This window comes from Aspergillus stella-maris (genome assembly GCF_047715825.1).
Source record: "Aspergillus stella-maris strain CBS 113639 unplaced genomic scaffold BDV14scaffold_134, whole genome shotgun sequence".
Taxonomy (NCBI): Eukaryota; Fungi; Ascomycota; class Eurotiomycetes; order Eurotiales; family Aspergillaceae; genus Aspergillus; species Aspergillus stella-maris.
The window spans coordinates 17378-35166 of record NW_027396928.1 but is presented as its reverse complement, the minus strand read 5'-3'; the positions used below and the strand labels follow the sequence as shown (position 1 = coordinate 35166).

General features: G+C 51.2%; 9 protein-coding genes across 9 annotated transcripts; 4 read left to right on the top strand and 5 right to left on the bottom strand.

Moving 5' to 3' along the window:
• Positions 1-394: 394 nt before the first annotated feature.
• BDV14DRAFT_28295 (DMT family transporter) lies at positions 395-2491 on the top strand. Its single transcript, XM_073776443.1, has 3 exons — positions 395-1258; positions 1327-2054; positions 2128-2491. The coding sequence occupies exons 1-3, from the start codon at positions 936-938 to the stop codon at positions 2385-2387; spliced, it is 1311 nt and encodes a 436-aa protein (XP_073621729.1). The 5' UTR covers positions 395-935; the 3' UTR covers positions 2388-2491.
• BDV14DRAFT_207459 (alpha/beta hydrolase) lies at positions 2441-3666 on the bottom strand (the record flags this gene model as incomplete). The annotated part of the gene is made up of 3 exons (XM_073775136.1): positions 2441-2841; positions 2881-3192; positions 3247-3666. 3 exons carry the CDS (start codon positions 3664-3666, stop codon positions 2716-2718), a joined length of 858 nt encoding a protein of 285 aa, XP_073621728.1. The 3' UTR covers positions 2441-2715.
• A 755-nt stretch (positions 3667-4421) lies between these two features.
• Positions 4422-5091, top strand: BDV14DRAFT_206321 (uncharacterized protein; the record flags this gene model as incomplete). The annotated part of the gene is made up of 2 exons (XM_073774893.1): positions 4422-4583; positions 4630-5091. The coding sequence occupies 2 exons, from the start codon at positions 4422-4424 to the stop codon at positions 5089-5091; spliced, it is 624 nt and encodes a 207-aa protein (XP_073621727.1).
• Positions 5092-5943: 852 nt separating this feature from the next.
• BDV14DRAFT_186139 (actin-related protein 2) lies at positions 5944-7993 on the bottom strand. Its single transcript, XM_073770762.1, has 7 exons — positions 7781-7993; positions 7664-7710; positions 7447-7590; positions 7105-7330; positions 6484-7049; positions 6344-6421; positions 5944-6282 (listed from the first exon to the last, which is right to left on the bottom strand). Exons 1-7 carry the CDS (start codon positions 7797-7799, stop codon positions 6196-6198), a joined length of 1167 nt encoding a protein of 388 aa, XP_073621726.1. The 5' UTR covers positions 7800-7993; the 3' UTR covers positions 5944-6195.
• Positions 7994-8075: 82 nt separating this feature from the next.
• BDV14DRAFT_28174 (NAD(P)-dependent oxidoreductase) lies at positions 8076-9585 on the top strand. The gene is made up of 5 exons (XM_073776441.1): positions 8076-8242; positions 8300-8491; positions 8570-8904; positions 8980-9117; positions 9169-9585. The coding sequence occupies exons 1-5, from the start codon at positions 8225-8227 to the stop codon at positions 9425-9427; spliced, it is 942 nt and encodes a 313-aa protein (XP_073621725.1). The 5' UTR covers positions 8076-8224; the 3' UTR covers positions 9428-9585.
• Positions 9585-11718, bottom strand: BDV14DRAFT_28190 (bZIP transcription factor). Its single transcript, XM_073776442.1, has 2 exons — positions 10922-11718; positions 9585-10860 (listed from the first exon to the last, which is right to left on the bottom strand). The coding sequence occupies exons 1-2, from the start codon at positions 11484-11486 to the stop codon at positions 9743-9745; spliced, it is 1683 nt and encodes a 560-aa protein (XP_073621724.1). The 5' UTR covers positions 11487-11718; the 3' UTR covers positions 9585-9742.
• Positions 11719-11857: 139 nt separating this feature from the next.
• Positions 11858-13801, bottom strand: BDV14DRAFT_186135 (GTP cyclohydrolase II). Its single transcript, XM_073770761.1, has 2 exons — positions 12456-13801; positions 11858-12396 (listed from the first exon to the last, which is right to left on the bottom strand). Exons 1-2 carry the CDS (start codon positions 13629-13631, stop codon positions 12367-12369), a joined length of 1206 nt encoding a protein of 401 aa, XP_073621723.1. The 5' UTR covers positions 13632-13801; the 3' UTR covers positions 11858-12366.
• On the bottom strand, positions 13790-15618 carry BDV14DRAFT_186133 (SAGA-associated factor 29 family protein). Its single transcript, XM_073770760.1, has 3 exons — positions 15103-15618; positions 14484-14991; positions 13790-14421 (listed from the first exon to the last, which is right to left on the bottom strand). Exons 1-3 carry the CDS (start codon positions 15287-15289, stop codon positions 14139-14141), a joined length of 978 nt encoding a protein of 325 aa, XP_073621722.1. The 5' UTR covers positions 15290-15618; the 3' UTR covers positions 13790-14138.
• A 148-nt stretch (positions 15619-15766) lies between these two features.
• On the top strand, positions 15767-17788 carry pmi1 (mannose-6-phosphate isomerase pmi1). The gene is made up of 5 exons (XM_073770759.1): positions 15767-16024; positions 16096-16116; positions 16164-16255; positions 16319-16556; positions 16613-17788. The coding sequence occupies exons 1-5, from the start codon at positions 15991-15993 to the stop codon at positions 17614-17616; spliced, it is 1389 nt and encodes a 462-aa protein (XP_073621721.1). The 5' UTR covers positions 15767-15990; the 3' UTR covers positions 17617-17788.
• Position 17789: the final 1 nt, after the last annotated feature.

The window sequence follows — 17789 nt, the reverse complement described above, 5'->3', positions numbered from 1 at the left end:
CTGATATGCAAACTAAACGATCTAAGCATATCGATATTCGATATCACTATACGCGTGATATGGCCGATCAAGGCATCATTCAAATCAAGCAGATACCTACCGCCGATATGGTTGCGGATGGCTGTACGAAGCCTCTAGGATCTGAAGCTCACTCTCATTTCATTTCTCTACTAGGTCTCCACCGTGAGGACCAGTAATTCATGTATCTACACTCGTTTTTGATGACTCGCTCGCTCGAGGGGGGGTGTCGGAGCATACTGCCACCCGTTACCGCCTGCCCCTAGGGTCGACCTCGCTTAGTCATACATTAGTCAGGTAGAGTTATCTTAGCTAGGCGGCCATACCAGCCACCCAATGGAAGATTATCCATCACTTCCCACACCTTGGAGATGACGCGGTCACGAGGGGGCAAGTATAGAGTCACGTGAAAGGGGTGCTGATCAATCCGCGGCTAAACCGAAAGCGAGTGGCTAGACCGGACTTAGTAATAGATCCGCAGCCAGGCACCGTGGCAGTGGCAGATGAGTGTCAGAGTGGCACCTGCAACGCTCTAGTCGACTCCATCTTGCTGTTCCCCAGAACTTCTTGCTGCGTTGTCCACTCTCGCAGCCATCGCACAAGCTCTCCGCTCCAGAACACCTGCAGTGTGACTACATCTACTCGCTCAATGGGGATCTATGCCATTTAAATTGTCGCTCTCTTTTGGCACTCCGTTGACCTGAGAGCCCCTCAAACCCCGGCGCTCTCCGACTCTTCAATGTGATCCTGTACAGGACAGAATAAGCATTTATCATACCTTTCGCTCGTTTCCCTACTCGCCAAACTTCCGGAACCCTCGAAGCCGCTCATACAAGGTGGCTCCACGCAGCGAAAAGTCTTTTGATGGTTACGAGGGGAGAGACCCGACACTGCCCCGTTCCTCAAATGACCTCGAAATGTCCATGACTCGCACAAGTATGAACGAGCCCTACGATGGCAGGTCCCATCACGAACCGCTGCTCGACAATGAGCAGCAAGGGCGAATGTCAACCGGCGGTCATGGGTATGGCGAAGACGAAGACCGGCCCATGCTTCACCATTCGCGACGGTCGACAATGCGGAGTAAGAGCCCCGATGCTCTCGCGAAAGACCAGACTCGTCAGAAGTATTTTATAGCCTCGGGGTTCTTGATGCTCAGTTTGGCGAGCTTTGTGGTCCAGACGGAGACCGCCGTATACATCCAGCATGATCTGGGGTGGGACAAGCCGTACTGCATGCTGTAAGTATTGCACAAAGCCAGCTGATCTTCGCTGGACGGAAGTGCTAATGTTGTTTCCTTGATAATAGGTACCTCACGCACGGTTCTTGGTTCCTTCTCTGGCCCACACAGCTTCTGATACTTCGGATACAAAAGCGCAAGCTCTCATGGGAAGCATTTTGGCGTCGACATGTCAATCTGCTGTGGACGACGGGTCAAATGGTCGAATCTCAAGATCTTCATGTGACTTCGCGCGACCCCCACCGGTCACCCATTCTTTACCTCCTGAAGACAACTGCATTCGTGACAAGCGCGCTTACGATTGCCGGTGGCTCTTGGTATGTTGCGGTGAACCAAACGACTCCCAGCGATCTCACGGCGATCTACAACTGCTCTGCATTCTTCGCCTACGCCTTTTCAATCCCGATCCTCAAAGACAAACTACGCCTCGACAAGGTAGTTTCGGTTGGCGTGGCCATCATCGGAGTTCTGATCGTTGCTTATGGAGACCATGGGGAGAAGGGCGCCAATCATGAAGGAGGGTCTCGAGTGTTGGGTAATCTCATAATTGGTCTCGGCAGCGTACTATATGGTCTCTACGAGGTGTTGTACAAGAGATATGCCTGTCCTCCGGAGGGAACAAGCGCGGGTCGAAGCATGATCTTCGCAAACACATTTGGTAGCCTTATTGGGTCCTTTACCCTACTTGTGCTCTGGATTCCTTTGCCGGTCCTCCACATTCTTGGGCTGGAAACATTCCGATGGCCGACCGGTGAGGCCGCGTGGATGCTCATGATCTCCGTTGTTGCCAATGCTAGTGAGTTACCCCCTTGCCTGCTCATGAGATGAGCCCCCATCGTGAGAAAATAATTGCTGACTCTTTCAAACAGCATTCTCGGGCTCTTTCTTAGTCTTGATTTCTCTCACATCGCCTGTTCTTTCTTCCGTAGCCGCCCTCCTAACGATCTTCCTCGTCGCGATCGTCGACTGGATCCGAACCGGCCAGCCGTTATCCCTCGCCTCCATTATCGGTGGTATCCTCATCATGGTAGCATTCTTCCTCCTGAGCTGGAGTACCTACCGCGAGATGAACGAGGAGCAAAAGAAGCAGATCGAACAGGACGACGTCGAATCCGATATCGATGAATAGACTACCTTACCTAATCAACCTATAGATTGGACCGGGTGGATATTTCACATTCGTTGCATTTGCACTTTCATCACTCATTTATAGGGGGCATAGCTTGGGATATACACCTGATTGAATTTGTTCATCCCCATATAGGGACCACGATTTTATATACCAACAAGGCGTTCTGGATAGTCTACTTGAAGGGTTATAGCTCGGTTTGGCTTGGATGCCCTGTGCTTTTTTGTATCATATCTTGTCATTATCTTCTGTCAGTATAAATTGGATAGCGATCATTCAGCATGACCGGACTCTTGGGTTTCCTCATGCCACAATGGCACCTTGCCTATCAAGCACTCCTTCCGAAGAGCCTTCCTCTTACATATGACAACCACGTACGCAGTTTAGAGGTCCCGACTTCCCGAGCCACGGGAACCTTGCCTCCCCCACCGACCTTCTCAGCCCCATCTTCAGCCTTAGAAGCACCAGCACCAACAGCTTCAGCCCTAGAAACAATCCCCTCCAAAACACTCGCCAATTCATCCGGCATACTCAAAAACGGCGAATGCGAGCTCTTGATCCTCACCACCAATTCCGGATCCGTCCCCAGTTTCCCAGCCATCATCCCCTGCAACTGCGGCGGGAGAGCTCGGTCTTCTTCGGTGATTATGTATGCTGACGGTATAGTGTGCCACGGTTCATACGTTGCTGTTCCTGAAAACAGGATGCGGGATGTATGTTGCAGCGAGGCGTATTTTGCTTGGTCGGATGGTGAGACGTCGTGGAATGCGATTTCTGGGTTTGAGGTTACGCGGACGTAGTCGCCCTACACAGCATACTCTGTTATTGATGCGTTGAGGAGGCAAAGGAAAACACTTACATCAACCTCCATCCAAGGCAAATACTCCCCACCAAGCATATTCAAAAGACTCATCCCCTTATCCAACACAAACGCAGCCATATAAACAACCATAAGCACACCACCTTCCTTCCCATCCTTAACTCTCTCCTTCTTACTTAACCCCTCAACAGCCCCAGAGGCAGATATACCGCCGGATGAATGTCCGACGACAATGACGTCTTTTCCTTCATCTTCTACCAGCCGGCTCAGGATCGATCGGAGAGAGACGATATCATCGGTTAGTGTTCTGGTTGGTGGTTCGGCGCCGATGGACGGGTGTGCTGGGACTTCGGATGGTATGTTCTTTTCTGAGAGTTTGGTGCGGAGGGGCGTGAAGGGGTCGGGGGTAAGCCAGGAGCCAATCGAGAAGAGGATTGTTGGGGGTTGTTTTGAGGACATTGTGGATGTTTGCCAGCCAGGGACCTTAGGTAGGTATATGGAACCGACAAGTATGTTGCAACTCGAGATCAATATCTCGAGTGTAGTAGCTACGAAATGACAGCAGAGAGGACCAGAGGACAATCCCACCTTAAGAGGGAGGAACCTGTCACTAATACTCACTATGACCCGTTCGATAGCAAGCCCTCGGCTTTCGGTTCGGTTGCTCTAATCGTTCATGTCATGTTAGTCTAGGTGCCCTAATTTACTTAGTGCTACAACGGATTGAGTACTATGAGCGTAGCGGGAACAGATTAGGAATAGCATCACTTGAAGAGCCGGGGTCGATATCGCTTAGGTAGACTGGGCTATCTTGCTAACCGAACTACTAGACTAGTCTAACGGCCAGGAGGATCGGAAATGACAGATGGGTCCGGTCCGCTAGCAGCTTGCTTTGCTTAATCGGTCTCGTTGTTTGTGCCTTTGTAGCGCCATATCTATCACTAAGGTATCTATCTGCTCTGATGGTGCTCTAGACCTTAGGGACCTTTGTGTCTCAAGGCCTGTCCGTTTGACTCCTTCTGTCTTGGGATAGATCTCCGAGGTCAGAGTCCACAACATGTTTTTATGTCTCTGTATATGCCGGGTAAAGAGTGGTATGAAGTTACTACCTAGACTTGATACTAAGAATTGAATGACCCCCATGTCATAGACATGGACTCTTTTCTTCCCTGTTCAATGCCCCCTGCTGGGTTCTCATGCAAGGATTAGGTACCATGCCCTTGAGCCTTCAGAGAGAAAGCACCGTCCCTAAGAAACGGGTGACGACAGTTGTTCTCCCTGCGCTGGCGATTCTGTTCCTCACACTAGGACTCATCTCGCGCCAAATCAAGCGGATGCCTCTTGGCTTAGATGACTGGACTTTGATCCTTGGGCTGGTAGGTTGAATCAGGGAAAGCTTATGCGCATTACTGATGAAGCAAGGTCTTCGTTTTAGCTTGTGCTGGGCTAAAATATGCCTGTGAGTTCACTGTCGCTGTTCTAATTCATCCAAGCAGCAGACAACTAACCAAGCCAACCACATACTACGAAATGGGCCAACATATGGTCGTCATTCTGCAAGAAGGGCTGGACGTTACGATGTTCTCCAAGGTACTTACTACGACTCCATATCATTTACCTTACCTCAACTTTTTGAAAGACAAGCAAGCTAAGCTAAGCAACCAACCTCGCAAGCTCCTCTTCATTTTCGAACCGGTCTACATAACAGCTGTTGCGATCATCAAGTTCTCCGTACTACTCATATACAACCGCATATTCCCCGTCCGTCCGATCCGAATAGGAAGTTTTATTCTCGGCGGCATAACGCTCGCCTGGCTTATTTCGATCGATCTAGTTGCCATTTTCCAGTGCACCCGCTGCTCGATTCCTGTTTCGCAAGACTGACTGACTGACTTGAGCTACAAGCGTCGTCTTCGCAAGCATTTGCCGCTTCAGTCTGATATTCGCTCTCGATATGCACGACATCCCATGTGCGTCTCCTCCACAGTCAAACCTAGCCCTCCATTTAGCAAGCTAACAAAACAAACGCGAAAGAGACCCTAGCAGATGCCCAAACCTGCTGTGTCGTTCAAACCTCCGCAGGGATAATCTCCGCCTACCTGCCCACGCTCATCCCATTGATAAGGCTGCTTGCGCGCGGTGTGCTCTCCACAACGAGCTTTCTCTCGAAGTCGGGCACGACAAAGTCAGACACGCAGTCACAGTCCAGGTCCCAGACGATGGCAAAAAAGGGTGTTATTCCTAGCCGCTCTGAGTTCGGGGATCGTCCACTCCATGCAGGGCTGAGCTCGCCCAGCGAGGATGTTCTGTTGAAGGATTTAGACCTGGGCAGAGCGGGGAGTGTGAGTGTCAGTGTGAGCCCAAGTCGTGGACCGGGATGAAGTCGCAGGTTACAATGTTTTAGAGGTCTTGCAGGGATGGTGACTGCCCGCGTTGGCAAGGAAGGCACGTGCCGACTGAGGTTGTATCCCAGGAAGGAGCGACCAAGCCAATGGGCCCAGTTAGGAAGGTACCAGGCCGAGGTCCATCGCACCTTCCTAGACCATTCGCGAATCAACGCTGTTTGTGCTGCAGATGAGGAAGGTGCGATTGTGGGTAGACGGGGTGGTACCTGCCTTGAACATCCAAGGGAACTATCTAGGCTGTTGTATATGGCCTGGTACCCCATGGCAATAGATCGACTGCCATGTGCAGGTGTCCTTACCATCCCGATACTACACATTTGGTAAAACATACTCGAGGGTCACGTCTCTATAATTCATAGCTACACAGTAGAACCTAACAAGATACGGCCGAAGAGAGATGCTATATGTATATCGAAAAGAAGAAAGGGATGAGGTTCGACAGCTCGAGGTTTGTCGAGATGAATGGAGGTTTTTGATAGATACAAGAGCCAGAGAGAGAGAAACAAGCCGAGGGAGAAACAAGAGCGCTTGCAATCGAGGTAACGCGATAATCTGAGGTAATATCGTCTTTGAGGGAATCTTTCTACCTGGGTCCGAGCTTGGCGAGGGCACGGGCGCCTTGCTCCTCCCATTCTTGCTTGGAAACCCACATGTCTTCCTTGTCTGCGATCTGTTAGGCAATATAATTAGTAAATGAGGTGGCGCGCGGAGATTGATAGAAAGCGACTTACCAGGTTGGCGAGGACGGCACCTCCCAGGAAAACCATGTGTCTCCGTCGAGGGGGATCCTCGATGCGGACCTTGAATTTCTGTACAGGGATCAGTATAACATCCTTCAAAGCATTGGTAGATATGTAAGGTGGACACGTACGCTCAGTCTCTCCGGGTCACCCTTAAGAACCCGTGTCAACCACAATTGCTTCAATTCCTTCTCCAATCGCGTCGGCAAACCGGGGTACATGCTGCTTCCACCACTGAGCACGATAGCCTTGTATAAACTGGAGCGAACATCGACATCGGTGCCTTGAATAGTGTTGAAGAGTAACTCAGCGACACCGGGTTGATCAACGTCGACTAGATGAGGCTGGAAGAGACATTCGGGAGCCTCGAAACGCTCGCTACCGACACGGATCACACGGCCGTCAGGTAGTGTGTAGGACTCGACGAGAACGGTTGTGTCTTCGGAGAGCTTGCGGTCAAGCTCGAGGTCGCAGGAAACATAGGCGAGCTTCTCCTTGATCTGACGGACGGTCTCGAAATCAGCTGTACGGTTGAGGGCGTATCCGCGGCGGAGGAGCAGGGCGATAAGGTTTCGGGTGACATCGCGACCGGCGACGTCCAGTCGGCGGATGTGGTGGTTCAGGACAGTTGATTCGTAAACAGGAATGATGTGGGTGACACCGTCACCGGAGTCCACGACGACACCGCTGCTAAGACCTGTGGTAATGCGGTGAGCAACCTAACCATAATCTCGAGCTAAGCCAGCACTCACCTTGCGCGTAAAGCGCAAGCACAGCCTGGATGGCGACGTATACTCCTCCGAAGTTGTACTGCTCCAGCATGACCTCGGCCATTTGCTCGCGATTCTTCAGCGGGTTCATAGGAGGTTCGGTGAGGAGGATCTTGCGGCCGGTAGGATCAATCTTCATCTTGTCGTAGAAAGTGTAGTTCCATAGATGTTGTATGTCATCCCATCGCTTGACGATACCGTTCTCCATCTATATTGCGGCAATACCAATCAGTCCAGGCTCGTAAACACGCGGCCTGAAGTCCGGGGGCGGGGGGCTCGCGGACATGCATGGCCACGGCGCGGGGTTGAGTAGATTAAACGTACAGGATAGGTAATCTGAAGCATTGATCTGGCGGCAGCGGCTTCATCTCCGCACATAATATCCTTAACAACAATGTCGCCAGCCTGTTCCTCCGTTCGCAAGATAGGCCGCCCCACTATCGAAGGGAACTGGTGCTCGGGGAAGTTCTGTAGGAGGAAATAGAAGTCATTATTGAGCTCTAGACGAAGATATAAAGGTTCGAGAGGCTTTATTGCATACCTGCGCAGCATATCCGACCTTGAGGAAACCGGTTCCTCCGTCGAGCACTGCGGCCTTGTTAGTGACGCTACCTTGGGACAGGCATGCATAGCAGCAGGAACAGGGAACGGAGCTCACCAATGGGCATGTCCGCCATGATGAATGTGAGTGAGGGTTAGGTCAAAAGAAGATTAATCAATTCCAGAAGTAAACAGCAAAACAAATCATGAATATGGGGTCCAGCCGTGGGGAGAGCTGGTGATTATGAGGGGAAGCGAGCAGGAGTAAGTTGGCGGTGCCGCAGGTCGGGCCGGGGGCTGCATTGTTGCTGACTGACGACGTTGGTTGCCTTGTGGCCTGAGGCAGAAACACACCCCTAGTCGAGTACATAGTCCTTAGAGATGTTTATTCTGAGCCTTTATTGAAATCCAAGGATGCATATTCTGAGTTATTATACACCAGCTTGAAAAGGTGTTGTCAGTTCTCGGCCGAGATCGAAAAGCTGCATATAAGACTCGGGAACTGCGCTATCTACTTCCTCTCCAACAACACCTCTACCAAGGTATCACACAGTAAGACAACATGACGCGAATCGGCTGGGTACGTGATATGTATATACTACCGGATTACAGACCTGAGTACTGATTATCGCAACAGTATGGCCTCGGCTCAATGGGCCTTGCAATGGCCACAAACCTCCAAAAACACCTGGCAACCAAGAGCACCCTCAACAGCCTGATGTACACCAACAGAACCATGTCTCGGGGTGATGCTCTTCAAAAGCTAGGTGGAACACCCGAGAATAACTTTTCGAAGCTTGTTGCACGGTGTGGAATCATCTTTACTATGGTATCCACCCACCTACTGGCCACAGCAACCTGGCCCCTGACAACCAACCGTTTAGAAAGCATATACTAAGAAACGAAGGTCTCGAACGACACCGTCCTCAAAAACTTAATCTCTACCGTCACTGAATCACCTCAATCTTCTCTAAAAGACAAGATCTTCGTTGACTGCTCAACCGTTCACCCCGACACAGTAGGTCTAACCGTGTCCAAACTCAATGAAAAACAAGCAGATTTCCTAGCCGCCCCTGTCTTCGGCGGAAACCCAATCGCCGTAGATGGAAAGCTGGTCTTTGCACTTGCGGGTCCGAAGCGCGCCGCGGATGTTGTTCGACCGCTTATTCAGGATGTTATGGGGAGAAAGGTTATTGAGTGTGGAGAGGAAGCGAAACGAGCTGCGATGTTGAAGATTGCGGGGTATGTTATCCTTACTCTTCTGTTTCGGTGCCTAAGAATAAAGATCGGTAGACAGCTCGGCTAATGCATTAACAGTAACATCATAACAATCAACCTAATGGAAGCAGTCGGCGAAGCACAAGTCTTCGCTGAGCGCACTGGTCTCGGAACTGGTGCTATGGAGGACCTCATCGGGGAAGCCTTCGGCCCTGTTGCGGGCGGTTATTCGAAGCGGTACGTTTATCTCCCTGCCACTACCCCCGTCATTTCTAACACCATCTCCAGTCTAACAACAGGTGCCTACGCACCACCCCTCGAGTCCCGCCCTGGATTCGGCGTCTCTCTCGCCATCAAAGATGCAAAGCACGCGTTTGACATTGCAAAGGAGAACAATGTTGAGCTTCCTGGACTCAAGGTTGCGAATGACAATATGGTTGCTGCGAGGGAGTATGCTGGGGAGTGTCTGGATACGAGCTCTATGTACGGAGTTTTGAGGCAGAAGGCTGGAATGGATTTTTGGAATGAGAAGAGCCGCAAGGCTTGATTTGTTGGTGTATATAGAATATGATGATAGCCATCTGTTTTGATAGATTGTCCAGATGAGGCCCGTATTGAAGCAAGATAGGAAATGTTCTTATTAATTGCCTATGATAACAGTATCCAGTACCATTAATAAACCTTGATAATGAAACAATGTGTAAACGCCGCAAAGGAGATAGCCGTCCCAACGCTTTTGCACAGTATATAGTAGTTCGAGATTCTGGCTGGTGCATTCTCCAGCCTTGAAAGTAGATCGGGTGATGAAAGTATGGAAACAGAGGTAATAGCGTAGATACAGGTGAGATAAAAGAAAGCCCGCTTATGGTTCTGCAGGCTTGATCTTGGCGGTTTCAACTAGTTGCGGGAAGGCGTCGGCAAACGCTTGCCCCAGGGTCCAGTTATTGACGTCCGCGAAATGTCTCTCGAACACTGGGTTAATGATTAACTCGTCGGTTTCGCCGGTTGAGAGGAGACAATCTGTCGCTTCGTAAGGCCAATTGATGGACAGTGTCCCCGTGAATGGAATGAACCAGTTATCGAAGGGGTATTCATGATAGGACATGACGAGCCTATCTCGCATCCGTGGCCAAGGGAGATAGTCAATCCACGCGGGATGTGGCGTAAGTAGTTGTGATGGTCGAGGAGTCAGATAATCAGGTAATCGATGGTAATTCTCAGCTGTTGGGTATATCTGCCATCGCATCAAGAGGAACATCGAATAAAGAACTCCGACCTGTTCAGGCAGTCCGGCGATATCTGGGAAGGTGCGTAGTATGTCGGTGAACACCTTGGAGAGAGGATGGGAATAGACACTCCTATCTGGATTAAGCAATGAGGAGACACTTGGATATGCTGGCCCAACGAGCTTTTGCTTGGGCACTCCCTTCGCAGCCTCCTGTTGTCGGTTGTGAAGAAAATCGAGGAGTATGGCATCGAGAGTGCAAGTCGGAGCAATGTTTCGTATCGGGGTCAAGTAGGCAGGCAGTGCTTGATCGCCCAAGGATCCAACTGATGCAAGGGAATTGAATGTTGGCGGAATGCTTGATTGTGGTCTTGATACCTCTGACGGGCGACGAAAGCCTTCCATCTTAGGTACCTGCTGTGTCGGATCAAGCAAGAAGTTGAAACCCATTCTTTCGTCCCCACTGAAGTCCAGCCCATGAAGCAGATTGTGCCGTTGATAATCGAATGCGAGCCGCAACGACGTATTGTTTATAGCATTTTGTCCGTTCGCGCTATCGCGCCGGGAGCTTAACGTTGGTGCCGAGTGTGTCGAGGAAGGGGTCTCCACGCTTGCAACGGACTCGGTATAGGAGCGTTCCACCGTTGCGGACCTGTGAGGATGTGGCGTCAAAGCAGGATTTTCTAATGAAGGTGAAGCCGAATGTATAGGAGGGGCTGGTGGTCGAGCTGTAGCGGGAGCTGTCGCTGGGGGGTCTGGAAATAGGACATTAGTAAATGGGAATAAAGTCCAGTTCTAGAACGAGATGAAGCCTACGCAGTGACTCCTGTCTCTCAAGCAGCGGCTGTATTGTATCCACAATAGCTCTCAGACCTTGCCGGAGCTCCTTGTTCTCAGCTATGATAGCTTCATTCTGCTTCAACGCCGTCTGAAGATCCAGGAACGGCTTTTGCGAGGAGAGCTCGCGAACCCGTTGCTCCAAAGCATCAATATGTGTCTTTGTCCTCTCGCGGATAGCTCGTTGAGCTTGGCGGTCGTTGGCTCGTTTCTTCGCAAGCTGGTCGGGGGTAAGATTGGCAACGCCGCGTGCAGAAGTACTGTTGAGTTTGCGTTTGCGGCCCGCGGCCGCGGCAGAGGTCGCCGGGCTAGGGCTATTGTTTGAATTGTTATCAGTAACAGGGTGGGCACCCACCGCATCGACTGATGTAGATGCCGTGCCAAGGGGCGTGGGCGAGCCCTCGAGCTTCACGGACTCTGAGTCATTTGGACCTGTCGCATTTGCGACCTGAGCCCGCTGGATGGCAGGTAGCGAAGACGACGACGTGAACTCGAGAGCCGACGAGGGCGCCACATCGGTGATGGGAGGCAGGCGGGTGGCCATTGCCTACTCGCGGCAGCTTATCGGGTTTTGTAATGGCCATTCAAGATGGCAGCACGAGGGTGAAGGGTCTTTCTGGAGGTGGACACGGACGGTCCACGGGCGGGATCTCCTGGATCAGCGGAACAAGATTAGCGGCATTGGGAGCTTGGTTTCAGACGGTATTAAGCGAGAGACGGTGGCCAGGAACAATAAGGAGTCGAGGGGTCCAGGGAAGAGGGCAAGGAGAGAAAAAGCATGGGCTGATGGAGGCGGCTTGCAAAGAGGATGACGAATTGACGATACAATTCAAGCGTCGAGACCGAGGGGCGTTTTTTGGTCCTTTCTCGGAGCGGCGGCTTTTCGGCACAATCTATGCAGTTGCTCTCAATCGCAACCGATCCATAATCATACTCGATCTTGATTGCTAATTCTAGACTATGCTGTAGATTTTTTGATGTGTATACAAGTATCTATAGCTTGTGCGAGCTATATCTGCTTCGTACCTGTCCCTTCCCTGCTCTCATCGAACCGGCCGGCAGACTCGAGATCTACATCTTGGACCCGCGAAAACGCCGAAACCACCGGAAACATAGGAAAATTTATAAAACTCAAATGTAAGTGAATGTTTGGTAACCAATAGTCTTGAAGAGGAAAAAAAGAGAACGTAGGACAGAGGCCTATACAACGCCCCATAATATCAACACAGGCGAATCAGTGAAGCAAGCTGGTATCCAATTCAAATCGCGGCAAGAAGAAAAATCACAATTAGACGAAAATTGAGGGAATGAATAGTGCGTCGCTGTTTTATATGACAGGTGAATCGTTGGCATCGTATCCTTATACTGAATATTCTGTGTGTCGAGTCTCGATGATCGAAGAATAGCAAAAACACGCTATCTGATCATTGAATCATATGACCCATCTTGGAAATCTGTTCATCTGTCAGTTAGTCCGGTGTTCTGGAAAAGGGCACAGAAGCATGATAATTACCTTCGTCCGTAGATAGCCCTCGACTTCAGAGCTCTTAATGCCCATCTTACCTCCAGTCTGCCATGCCAACGGTACCATTGGTACTCGGTTTTTAACAATAACCTCCCGTCCAGGTCCTTCGATTGCTCTAACCTTGTCAGGGTTGTTTGTGAGTAGGCGAATACCATGCGGGTTAGAGTCGTCACCCAACCCAAGATCAACGAGCATCGCCGTAGCCAATCCGTAACTCCGAGCATCGGCAGGATGTCGCAGCAAGAGATTGGCTTCAACCGTATCAGATCCCAAATCTTGCAGGTTATAAGCCTTCAACTTCTCCCCAAGCCCAATACCTCGACCCTCTTGCCTAAGGTAAATGATGACACCGCCTGATACATTCGACGGCACTGATAGAGATTGCTGGGACGCAATCTCATTCAATGTCTCCATCGGCAGTGACATCAACCTAGCGGCCTCATCAAGTTGCTCCCCGCAATCGCAGCGAGCAGACCATGCCGTCTCCCCGGTATAGCACTCAGAATGTATGCGCACTAGTGGCGCATCACTCAGTCGCTCGTGCATTAGCTCTGCATCATGCACGGCACCCCCTTCAGCCCCTTCAGCCGATTCACTGGAGCTTCCTCCCTGAGACTTATCATGCCAGCTGCTCACGCGGCCAGGGTGCAGTGTGCCTACATACGCGCCGCGGATCATCCTGTCCATCTCGGTCTCCCCCAGCTTCACTGTATCCAAGCTTCGACTCCGAATTGTATTTCCGAACACAATTGCAAGATGCTCTTTGTTGTCCAAGTCGTTGTGGTATAGATGCAGGAACATCTCGGCGCCATTTGTCGTGGGGATGCGGGCGCGGACAATGCACTCGACGTTCGGGAGTTGAGGAAGGAGCTTCGGCGGCTTAGAGTGTGAGACATTTTGAGCTGCAGTTTTTTGAAGTAGTCGCTCTGTGTTTAATGTGCCGCCGGGGGTGGCTGGAGGTGTGAATGAAGGGGAGAGGAGCGAAGCAGGTACAGGCGTGGAGTCACCCGTCGCGCTTCCCGGCGCAAGATCATCTAATTGGCCTTCCAGGGACGGTTTCGGCTGTCTTGAGGTAGAATCGAGCGAGATTTCGTCGGCCGTGGGCGCAGACGAAGTTGATTGAGCGCCAAATGTTGGCGAAGCGTGAGAAGGGAGATTCGCCATCCTGAGGTAGGCGGATGAGGGGTCTGACGCGATGTGCACCGAAGATCAATGGCACTCAATGAGCAATGCGCATGTCAGGGCCAAATAGAAGCAGTGTATTATGGAAAGCGTCGAAAAACTATAGCTGCAAGGAACAGGAATCTGCAAAAACGAATTTCATTGACTTGACATGACTACTGTTATCGACGACCGGTAGTCGGCCCGCATCTGGAGCCTCGGACGGAGCGGGGAGCGCTGAGTCAGCACTCGATGACAACAGCTTAGGTAAAGTTCAAGTCAGCGTCTAGCATCTTCCATTTTGTGCATGTCACTGTTTGCACTTGCAGTAGCAATTGATCGTCGATATATGATAATGCCAAAAAGCATAAATAGATACACTGTAACGCCCCCAGACCAAACCAGCTAGCTAACAAAGTACAACCATCCGAGCTAAATAAATGCCAAATACAAAAGAGATGAACGTTGAGGGTATAGGCAAAAGCTTTCATACCATGCCGTAAGAATGCATCATTTTCCAGCAATGTCCAGAACAAATCGTCGATCCACTTCCATCTCCTTGTCGTCTTCTTCACCTTCGAACTTAAGACGATAGGTGTCCTTTTTCGAGCCCATGACCTCCGCTCGGTAGAATGTAGTTGTGTCAGGATATCGTGCAAGGACTTGTTTTCCAACTGAGAATGATGGCAATGTAGACCCTGCCCGAGGAATTGGAATCAAAGACGCCGCCGCGGTCTTGAAGACGGTTCCCTGTTCGCCGTTCTCGTTGGGTTCCGGGTCCTGGACATCGTATCTTCACGAGGCACGCCTTTGTCAATCTCGCGTGGAAACGAAGGATTCAAAGGCTTGACCCACCTTTTCTTGTTCCCCTCACCTGATATCCCTTTGATGATGCACTGGATACCCTCACCTTCGACACCTTGCTTGTTCTTATTGTGTTTGAAGACGACCTCGGCGCCCACCGTCAACTGCCCGTTGCGCTCTGCAGGTGTAGCCTTGGAACTCTCAGATCCTTCTTCTATCTTGACCTGCACGTTGTCGCGGACTTGGGTACTTGATACGCTGGTGCTGCGCTGAGTACCACCTTTGGAGCGGCCGCTTTTGTCAGAGAAACCGCCAGAGGGACCTGGTGAGTCTGTAGCAGACCCATCGACATCGTTCCTTTTTTTTCGTGATTTAGACAGAGAAGCAGCTCGACTCATAGGAGCTTCTAGTTCTGATGCTTGTCTAAGCGCAGTGAGCAGGCCCAGATTCTTGATGACATCGCTTGGCTCGTCTTGTAGAATAGCCCTTTCTTCTTCGCACAGCTTAGCCATCTGACGATAGAGGCTATCTAGCTGATTATGCTCACTGAGCGATGGTTCTGTAGGCAGAAGTTAGGCTTGTTCATTTCGGCGGTATCGCCCCGGTGTATACATCCGCGACGCCGAGGGTCGACAATTGGGAATGACATGAAGATAGAGCTGTCACTTACTTCCACCCTCTTTGCCGATCTTCTCATTCAATTCGGCAATTTGCTCAGCCAGGGCTTTTTGCTTATCGTTCTTTTCTTTTGCTTTGCGCAAGTCCTGGAGGATCTTGTTCCACATATCAGTCTCCTCATTGGGGCCGAGGCCATTATCCCTGGGCATGGGAGGCCCTCTTGGACGGTTCCGAGACATTTTCTTGGGAGGAGGCTTGGGCACTGCAACAACAACCTGCGGCAAGCGGCCTGAGTTACTGTTTCCGGTGGCCGCTGAGGCCCCCTCGGAGACCTGCTTCTTCTCAATCGCGAGGGCGTCCCACTCAAAGGCGGAAACGATCTCCTGATTGTGGAAGCTCCTGGTTCCACGCGCTGCGCCTGTCCTTAAGCTATGCGGTATTCTGACGTGTTCGGCCTTTTCTGGCGAAGTGTGTACAGTTTTTCCAGCTTGAGATTGATTGGATGCTGGACAAAGTAATGCAGGCTGCGACTGCGACTGAGATGCTGGGCGGAGGATGGTCTTGGCGCGTGCATGGTCGAGGTTCTGCCGGGGGTTCGGGGGAGAGCTCGGAGCTCCCCTGCGCTCGCTAGCTTCGCTGTGATTGGCGGGTACCATCGCTGACTATCAGGTCACGGGACTACCACGGGATGACGGATGCGGTCAGCCAGATGGGGCAGCTTGGGGCTAGTGGAGGTAATTTCAAGATCGAGGGGTACAAGAGAGTGATCGCATCCAGCAAGCAGGATTTCTGTGAGAGAGAAACGCAAACGACGCAAGAGAAGCACGATACTGTCAGAACGAGACCGACTCCCGGAAACCACTCACCCGATCGCCAACACGATCCACTCTTGAGGTGTTTGCGCAGTTCTTGGTGTTCCAGCTAGTGGGCTGTCTTCAACATGGTGCAAGTGCCACTTCTTCGTCTCCAATGCGGTATGTCTATCCCATGAGGGAAATGCCGGTGTCTTTCTGAACCCTTGAGGCTAACGATTGTGTCTCCATAGGAGTCAACAGCTACGATTGGGGTATGCTCCTTCCGCCGTACCACAAATACACCTCTAAGCTCCTACAGGCAAGGTCGGCCATGAATCGGCAGCGGCAAAGTATGCAGCAATGACGGCAGCTGCGGACTTTTCGATCGAGTCGGAGAAACCATACGCAGAAGTGGGTGCTCTGGGGATGCCCCGAGATCATCAAGATGGAGGACGAGAAGCTGATCCATGATAGCTGTGGATGGGTACCCATCCGTCTCTTCCATCGAAAGACCTCGAAACGCAACGCACCCTTCTTGACTTAGTTCAGGATAACTTGTCTTTGATGTCACCGGAGGTCAGCAACCGGTATGGTGGAAAGCTTCCGTTCCTCTTCAAGGTGCTCTCCATTCGAAAGGCGCTCAGCATCCAGGCCCACCCCAATAAGAAACTCGCGGAGAGTCTCCATGAGCGGGATTCCAAGAACTATCCAGGTAGAGACTCTGTTGGATTCCAGTTAGCTTCAGTACTGACTCTTGTTCTTGTATAGATGACAACCACAAGCCCGAGATGACCATCGCAATCACTCCTTTTGAGGGATTGTGCGGCTTCCGACCTCTGAAGGAGATCGTCCACTTCCTCAAAGCTGTCGCTCCCCTGCGTGGCCTCGTCGGCGCCGAGAATGCAACCGAGTTCGAGAATGCGGTCCGAGGTTCTGAGGACACCGAAGATCCAGAGCAGACGAAGAAAAACAAGGCCGCTCTGCGAACACTATTCACCTCTCTCATGAATTCGTCGCCCGAAGACAATGAAGCGGCCGCGAAAGAACTCGTCTCAGCAGCTGAAAGCTCTCCTGATACGTTCGCATCCTTGGTCAACGCTCCTGACACGAACCCTACTAACGCTGCCGAACTGGCATCTATCATAGTCCGTCTCAACGGACAGTTCCCTAACGACATTGGACTGTTTGTGTTCTTCTTCCTCAACTTTGTTCGTCTTGCGCCTGGCGAGGCTATGTTCCTGAAGGCTGATGATATCCATGCTTACATCTCTGGAGACATCATCGAGTGCATGGCCTCGTCCGACAATGTCGTAAGAGCGGGTTTCACACCCAAGTTCAAAGACGTGGACACCCTCACCGATATGCTGACTTACTCGTATGCGCCGATCGAGGAACAGAAGCTACAACCTACGGACTACCCGTATACAGTACTGAATGCTTCAGCCTACTCTAGCGCATCCGAATCGCTGCTTTACGACCCTCCGATTGAGGAGTTCAGCGTTGTCAAGACAGATCTCCGCCGCACAGGGGCCAAGGCGACATTTGACCCGGTGACTGGACCGAGTATCCTGATCTGCACAGAGGGTACTGGTAAGATCTCGGTAGGCCCCAAGTCAGAGGAGATCAAAGAGGGATATGTGTTTTTCGTGGGCGCCAATGCGGAATGCATCATTGAGAACACTGGCACTGGACCAGACGATGAGAACGTCTTCACTACATTCAAGGCATTCTGCGATTTGACCGGTCAAGAGGATGCGGCAAATGGACACTGAATACTGTCAAGAAGAAGTCATGACTATATTATAATACCATTATTTGCTACCGTGCAACTTCTGGCGAAGCCAAACTAGTGGCCCATAGATCTGTTGTTCCCCGGTTCCACCGTCTACCCCGAGTCCACAGCCGAGGTACCATCTCAAAGTAAACCGAACAGCTGCAAACCCCT